This window comes from Bos taurus, chromosome 7, assembly GCF_002263795.3.
Source record: "Bos taurus isolate L1 Dominette 01449 registration number 42190680 breed Hereford chromosome 7, ARS-UCD2.0, whole genome shotgun sequence".
NCBI classification, from domain to species: domain Eukaryota; kingdom Metazoa; phylum Chordata; class Mammalia; order Artiodactyla; family Bovidae; genus Bos; species Bos taurus.
Genome location: NC_037334.1, coordinates 42,761,215 through 42,770,047, shown reverse-complemented (window position 1 = coordinate 42,770,047; position 8,833 = coordinate 42,761,215). Strand labels below are relative to the sequence as shown.

At 40.1% G+C, this 8,833-nt stretch overlaps 1 protein-coding gene across 1 annotated transcript; it reads left to right on the top strand.

The window, feature by feature from the left end:
- The first annotated feature begins 4,153 nt into the window (after positions 1-4,153).
- OR2AV1 (olfactory receptor family 2 subfamily AV member 1) lies at positions 4,154-5,077 on the top strand. The gene has a single exon (NM_001390608.1). It carries the CDS (start codon positions 4,154-4,156, stop codon positions 5,075-5,077), a length of 924 nt encoding a protein of 307 aa, NP_001377537.1.
- Positions 5,078-8,833: the final 3,756 nt, after the last annotated feature.

Sequence of the window (8,833 nt, the reverse complement as noted above, 5' to 3'; positions counted from 1 at the left end):
GAGGATAGCCTGTTAGATCATAAGGCATGCATTTAGCAGATCCTTTGCTAAAGATGTTTAATCAGAGAAAGGGTGTCAGAACAAGAGGGCATAAGTCCTTCCAGGATAATAAGAAAGTAATTCACCAACAAGGCAACGTTGGAAATGGGATGGATCTCGAGATGAATGTCCCATGTTATACCATCAACCAAAGGATTCACTGGCATGTGAACTCACAGGAGATGCTAAGGATGAGGACATTCTACTCAGAGTAATTTACTTGTTTACTACTTTGCTCAGGGCTGCCAACTGTGGGAATCAAAGGTCTGAATCTATACATGTGACAATATAAGGGTTAAGACCCAGAAAAAGAGAAGTTGCAGAGCAGGCTATAATGCCTAACAACTTGGGTTTATATCAAGTAGCAGCTTCTACCATAAAACGGCTGATTTTTCTAATCTGGTTCTGCTTGTCCCACCACTTTGCAGTCCAACCAAAATGATTCATTTACCTAACAATTAAAAATAGAACAGTTATCAAAATAGTCAACCTGTCAAGATATAGAAAATAACCCAAAATATATTGTCACATCTATTTGCAGATTTAAGGGTTAAATATGAATATCTTTTAAATGGGTGGGCTCAGGAAACTCAAACAGGGGCTCTGTATCAACCTAGAGGGGTGGGATGGGGAGGGAGATGGGAGGGAGGTTCAAAAGGGAAGGGGTATATGTATACCTATGGCTGATTTATGCTGAGGTTTGACAGAAAACAACAAAATTATATAAAGCAATTATCCTTCAATAAATAAATAAAAAGTTTTATGCATAAATGAAATTTATAAATTTATTTCCTGAAGAACTCAGTGTTCCACTTAACATATAAAACTGAAATACATTAATATTAGAGTATGTTCTAGGTGGTTAAAATCCACACACAAACTAATAATTTGGAAGTTAAAACTAGTTTTTTCAGAGCTTTCTAAACACTTTTTCACAATTCTTACCTATGAGAGTGAATTTTATGCTGATCTAGAGCATCATTGGTAGTTCTTTAAGGATTCTAAAAGGAAAACAACTAATGTAAATAACTTTATAAAAAATCTTTTTATTTTATATTGGAGTATAACTGATTAACAATGTTGTAATAGTTTCAAATGGACAGCAAAGGGACTCAGCCATACATATACATGTAGCTATTTTCCTCCAAGTTCCCCTCCCATCCAGTCTGCCACATAACATTGAGCAGAGTTCCACATGCTATACAGTAGGTCCTTGTTGGTTGTCCATTTTATTTTTAAAATTTTTAAATTGGAGAAAAATTGCTTTATAATGTTGTGTGAATAATTTATGAAATAATTTATGGTCAAGTCCTGATAGTCAAGCAAATCAAAGTAATAGTAGAGTTGGGTAAATTTCTTTCCTTGTTGGGCTTCCCCGGTGGCTCAGATGGTAAAGAAATCTTCCTGCAAGGTAGGAGATCTGGGTCTGATCACTGGGACATGAAGATACCCTGGAGAAGGGAATGGTTATCCACTCCAGTATTCTTGCCTGGAGAATTCTATGGACTGAGGAGCCTGGTGGGCTGCAGTCCATGAGGTCACAAAGGTCACAACTGTGAGACTAGCACTGAGAGACTAATACTTTTACTTTTTACTTCCTTCCTGGTTAACTAGCTGGTTGATATGGAACTAACCATTTAACTTTTTGGAACTGTAAATCTGTCACTAAAGTAACAAGGACAAAAAATTTACTGGGGATAAGAGTGAAGTAGATTTTTCTAAAGCAGATTTCAACTTTAAAGGTCAAAGCTTCTGCAAATATACAATCAACTTACAGAATCTTTGATATAGGTAACTTCAACCCTGCCTGCTGTGCTGCAATGCATGGGGTTGCAAAGAGTTGGACACAACTGAGTGCTGAACTGAACTGAACCTCAACCCTAATGATCCTTGCCTGCCAATATTCATACCCTTATGTATTCTGCCTTTAACAAAGGGCTGGGCCTTTTTACTCATTACTTCTGATATTAGGTTACAAAAAGACTGATTTCCATCCTGCTCTCACGATCTTCCTTCTCCCTCCCCTCTTTCTTGAAGGAAACTACCATGATGTGAGCTGTCCCATGGAAAGGCAAGGAACTGAGAGAGGCTCCCAGACAATAGCCAGCAAGGATTTGAGGCCATTGGTCCAAAAGCCCAGGAGGGCTGCACTGAACCCTGCCAATGACACCTGAGTGGGCTTGGAAGCAGATCTTCCCCCAGTGGAAAATTCAGATGAGACTATAGCACCAGCTAGTACTTGATTATAGTCTTGTCAGAGATCTTTAGCAAGGCATCAGCCAAGCTTCACTCAGATTCCTATTGGAAGAGCTGTAAGGTAATAAATGTGTGTTGTTTTATCTTGGGATAGTTATTATGCTGCAATAGTAATTATCAATTACTAATACAGGCTCCAAAAAAAGATCACACCTATTTTGAAAGAGCCAAGAATTGGGATCATAGATAGGGGAATGAGGAATTTCTTTCCTGAGTGACTAGACTCAACAAGCACTGATAGAACAGGTCAAGCAAAGTAAAGGAATGCAATACAGTATTCCTGCTATGAACCAGCTTACAGGCTTTGTACAAACACAAAGTAACTTAGAAGTGACAGGGACTGGCAGCTGTTTACCAAACCTATTTCTGTTCTGTCCATTCACTAAGCTAGAAACACTTCCCAGCCTCCCCTGGAATGTGACTTGATCCAAATATTAGGTGAGGGCTCAGGCAGGGCAGTAGTTTTAGGCTTGGCCCTAAACCTTTCCATATCTTGCCTGCTACCTGTTTGATACAGAAGAGCAGAACAACCTTAGAAATCAACATTGAAGATGGTAAGCAACAAAAGCAGAAGCAGGTGAGCATGAGCCTCGGTCTGTGAAATGTCACTCAGAGGAGAGCCATCTGCCTATCAACAATGTCTGTTTTGGACTTCATCTGATGAGAAATACACTTCTATTATCTTAAGCCACTGAGATTTGGCAGATTATCTGTTACATGAGCTAGCATTATACTATTAAATTTAGTACAGAACAATACAAGGCTATATGTAATTAACATCCTTAATGAGGATTTGAAAGAGGCCTATAACTGAAAAATGCTGGGACATGATTTTTAGTCATTTCTCTTCAGTGTTAGGGCTTCCCTGGTAGCTCAGCGGTTAAAGCGTCTGCCAGCAATGCGGGAGACCTGCGTTCGATCCCTGGGTTGGGAAGATGCCCTGGAGAAGGAAATGGCAACCCACTCCAGTATTCTTGCCTGGAGAATTCCATGGATGGAGGAGCCTGGTGGGCTACAGTCCACAGGGTCGCAAAGAGATGGATACGACTGAGCGACTTCACTTTCGCTTTCTTCAGTGTTAAGTAGTGATATGACTTTGAACAAGTCACTTTTCTGGGCTAGATAATATTTCAAACAGCTTTCCTTTCTAAATGCCTACCTTTGCAGAATGCTAAGTCTTAAATTTGATAGTTCAAAGACTGTGTGAGGTTACACTTAGCCATCATGCAATTCCTCTAGCTTTTGAAAATGAAGCAATTTGCATCTCCATTGTACAGTGTATCATCTATATTCTTCCATTATAACATCTTTCATCTATTTTTCATATGTACCTTTCATTGGTCTTCTTCTTCAATAAAGCTAGATGTCTTTGGCATCAGAAATTATATTTTATTAATCTTTACACTGTAAGACTTAGCATAGTGTCTGGCACAGAGTAGGATGGAAAAACAAGTGATTTGGTGAGGGTGGAACAAATGTCATAAAATTTTCAAAGGTTCAAGCAGGGACTGAGACAGCATAAAGAGGAGAGGGGAAGGAATCTCTGAGTAATGAGGTGGATAGGAGGGGAGATGGTAGTATTGGAATTTGAACTACTATGTACTAGATATGGGTTAAACATTAACTGTTCCAGGTGGTGGCAATTTGTTCCATGAGTAAAGGAAATAGGTGGGGACTTGAGAGAGCCTACCTAACCAAAAAATTGGCCAAATTGCTGTTATCTACATAAGTATCCTAGCCTGTTGACACTTTATATAAGGATTAAAAAGGAAAGAGCTTGGAGGACAGAATCCAATAAATCCTCATGAGTTCCACAACTCTTTCCCCCAGGGTTGATTAATTCTAACAAGGCAGAGACATGGACAAAAGAAATGAGTCTTCAAATACAGATTTAATACTCCTGGGCCTCTTCCCTGATATGAAACATGTCAACTTCCTTGTCTGTGCCATTCTCCTGATCTACACCATGGCTCTCACCTCAAACTCCATTCTAATCCTCCTAATCTGGGTGGATTCTCACCTCCACATGCCCATGTACTTCCTGCTCAGCCAACTGGCTCTCATGGACATGACATTAATCTCTAGCATCGTACCCAAGATGGCAACTGACTTCTTCTCAGGGAAGAGAAACATATCACTAGTGGCCTGTGGAACTCAGATCTTCTTCTTCCTGACTGTAGGAATGGCTGAGTGCACCCTCATCACCCTCATGTCCTATGACCGATATGTGGCCATCTGCAACCCTCTGAGATACACCCTCATCATGAGCCAGAAAGTCTGTCTGCAGATGGCTGCCATCTCCTGGGCTGGGGGTGCCCTTACATCACTTGCACACACGGCCTATGCCATGCATTTCCCCATCTGCGGTTCCAGAGAGATTCCCCATTTCCTCTGTGAGATCAAGTCCATCCTAAAATGGGCCTGTGATGATGTCTCTGCCTATGAAAAGGCTTTGGTAGTGACAAGTATTGTGGTGCTCCTCATCCCCTTGTCCCTCATCATGTCCTCTTACGCTCTCATATTCCTTGCTGTCCTCCACATGAAATCTCCAAAGGGAAGGGACAAAGCTCTAGCCACTTGCTTTTCCCACTTGACTGTAGTGTGCCTCTATTATGGCCCTGCCATGGTGGTCTACATGAGGCCTAGTTCCTATCATAATCCCAGACTGGACCAAGTCCTCTTTATACTTGACCCTATTCTCACTCCTCTGCTAAATCCTTTGATTTATAGTCTTAGAAACAAAGAAGTGCTGGGGGCCCTAAGGAAGGTTCTAACTTCATGATACAGAATCAAACTAAAAGAAGAAGATATGCCCATTTGTAATCACTAACTTTAATACAGTCTAAATAAATTAGACTCATGTTAAGAAGTCTTACATTTCAAATTATCCATTCATCCACAAATATTTAATGTCTCCATTTTAGGTACTTTTGGCATCATCTTTAGAATCGCTTTAGAATCATAGTGGAATTTCTCAGTTTTGTTTTTTTTTTCTTTCTATTTCTCATGGTTTCACTTGTGCTTCCCTGCTTTGGAACATTTTTACAATATTCAGTTTCTACATAGAAGCTGTGAACTTCCACAAGTGTGGTGGCAGTAGCAAACTGATGATAAAACTCCACAGAAACTGGAGTTTTGGCAAGTTGGAAAATTAGATCAATGATAGAACTTTCTACCTCTGAGAAACATATAGGTCTCATTCAACCCCTTAAAGAAGCACACCTTGACATAAATCCAGAAATGTTATATGCCTGTGTTCTCCATCTTCAAAAACATGCATGTATCCATTCACACACAAAATGACCATATATAAACCACTCTTGACACACAACACTTTGCATTTCCAAAACCTTAATTAAGTATACTCAAGTTGAACTGTAACACTGCAACCAAAGAATAGAATAAAGAGAGCCAAGATTACAGATTTTGATAATAATTTAAAAGCCACTGAGCACAAACCAGTGGATGAAATGTTTTCATTTTTTAGCTCAATCAAGTAGTTCATCTGAATACAACTAATAGATGGGGAAACAGTGGAAACAGTGTCAGACTTTATTTTTTTGGACTCCAAAATCACTGCAGATGGTGACTGCAGCCATGAAATTAAAAGACACTTGCTCCTTGGAAGGAAAGTTATGACCCACCTAGACAGCATATTAAAAAGCAGAGACATTACTTTGTCAACAAAGGTGTATCTAGTCAAGGCTATGGTTTTTCCAGTGGTCATGTATGGATGTGAGAGTTGGACTATAAAGAAGGCTGAGTGCTGAAGAATTGATGCTTTCAAACTGTGTACAAAGTCACGAACCTCCATCCATAGTTCATCAGGCACTCTGTCTATCAGATCTAGTCCCTTAAATCTATTTCTCACTTCATTTAAATGCAGAGTTCCAGAGAATAGCAAGGAGAGATAAGAAAGCCTTCCTCAGAGATCAATGCAAAGAAGTAGAGGAAAACAATAGAAGGGAAAGACCAGAGATCACTTCAAGAAAATTAGAGATACCAAGGGAACATTTCATGCAAATATGGGCTCAATAAAGGACAGAAATGGTATGGACCTGACAGAAGCAGAAGATATTAAAAGGAGGTGGCAAGAATACACAGAAGAACTGTACAAAAAAGATCTTCACGATCAAGATAATCACGAAGTGTGATCACTCACACTCACCTAGAGCCAGACATCCTGGAATGTGAAGTCAAGTGGGCTTTAGGAAGCAGCACTACGAACAAAGCTTGTGGAGGCGATGGAATTCCAGTTGAGCTATTTCAAATCCTTAAAGATGATTCTGTGAAAGTGCTGCACTCAATATGCCAGCAAATTTGGAAAACTCAGCAATGGCCACAGGACTGGAAAAGGTCAGTTTTCATTCCAATCCCAAAGAAAGGCAATGCCAAAGAATGCTCAAACTACTGCACAATTGCACTCATCTCACACACTAGTAAAGTAATGCTCAAAATTCTCCAAGCCAGGTTTCAGCAATACGTGAACCATGAATTTCCAGATATTCAAGCTGGTTTTAGAAAAGGCAGAGGAACCAGAGATCAAATTGCTAACATCTGATGGATCACAGAAAAAGCAAGAGAGTTCCAGAAAAACATCTATTTCTGCTTTATTGACTATGCCAAAGCCTTTGACTGTGAGGATCACAATAAACTGTGGAAAATTCTGAAGGAGATGGGAATACCAGACCGCCTGACCTGCCTCTTGAGAAACCTGTATACAGGTCAGGAAGCAACAGTTAGAACTGAACATGGAACAACAGACTGGTTCCAAATAGGAAAAGGAGTACATCAAGGCTGTATATTGTCACCCTGCTTATTTAACTTACATGCAGAATACATCATGAGAAACACTGGGCTGGAGGAAGCACAAGCTGGAAACAAGATTGCTGGGAGAAATATCAATAACGTCAGATATGCAGATGACACCACCCTTATGGCAGAAAGTGAAGAGGAACTAAAGAGCCTCTTGATGAAAGTGAAAGAGAAGAGTGAAAAAGTTGGCTTAAAGCTCAACATTCAGAAAACTAAGATCATAGCATCCGGTCCCATCACTCCATGGGAAATAGATGGGGCAACAGTGTCAGACTTTATTTTTGGGGGCTCCCAAATCACTGCAGATGGTGATTGCAGCCATGAAATTAAAAGACACTTTCTGCTTTTTGGTATTTGTTATCAATTTTGTACCTATATCTTCTTTATAATTTTTGTGACATTTTTTTTTTCTCTTTCTTTTCCTTCTTCTTTTCTTTAACATTGTATTTTTGAAATTCCAAACTCTACTCTAGATTTTTAACTTTTGCTTTTTGGTATTGGTTATCAATTTTGTACCTATATTTTCTTAAATTTTTGTGATTTTGTTTTTTCTTTTTCTTTTTCTCTCTTTCTTTTCCTTCTTCTTTTCTTTAACATCGTATTTTTGAAATTCCAAACTCTACTCTAGATTTTTAATTTTTGCTTTTAGGTATTTGTTACCAATTTTGTACCCTTAATAACCCAATCTTCAGTACCCATTTTTTACTAGGGAGCGAGATTACTGGCTTGACTGCTCTCTCCCCCTTTGGACTCTCCTTTTTTTCCACCAGGTCGCCTGTGTCTCCTCCCTAACCCCTCTCTACTCTACCCAACTCTGTGAATTTCTGTGTGTTCCAGATGGTGGAGAACACTTAGGGAACTGATTACTGGCTGGATCTGTCTCTCTCCTTTTCATTCCCTCCTTTTATCCTCCTGGCCACCTCTGTTTCCTTCCTCCCTCTTCTCTTCTCTGTATAACTCCGTGAACATCTCTGAGCGGTCCAGTTGTGGAGTGCACATAAGGAAGTGATTACTGGTTAGCCCGCTCTCTCCTCTATTGATTCCACCTCATCTCATTCGGGTCACCTCTAACTTCCTCCTCCCTCTTCTCTTCTCCATGTAATGCTGTGCACCTCTCTGGGTGACCCTCACGGTGGAGAAACTTTTCATCTTTAACCTAGATGTTTTATCAATGGTGCTGTATAGAAGGAAAAGTTTTGAGACTACTGTAAAAATAAGACCGATAACTGGAAGCAGGAGACTTAAGTCCAAACCCTGACTCCAGGGAACATTAATTGACAGGAGCTCATCAAATGCCTCCATACCTACACTGAAACCAAGCACCACACAAGGGCCAACAAGTTCCAGGGCAAGACATACCAAGCAAATTCTCCAGCAACACAGGAACACAGCCCTGAGCTCCAATATACAGGCTGCCCAAAGTCACCCCAAAACCATAGACATTTCATAACTCATTACTGGACACTTCATTGCACTCCAGAGAGAAGAAATCCAGCTCCACCCATCAGAACACCGACACAAGCTTCCCTAACCAAGAAACCTCGACAAGCCACCTGTACAAACCCACACACAGTGAGGAAACGCCACAATAAATAGAACTCCACAAACTGCCAGAATACAGAAAGGACACCCCAAACTCAGCAATTTAAACCAGATGAAGAGACAGAGGAATATCCAGCAGGTAAAGGAACAGGATAAATGCCCACCAAACCAAACCAAAGAG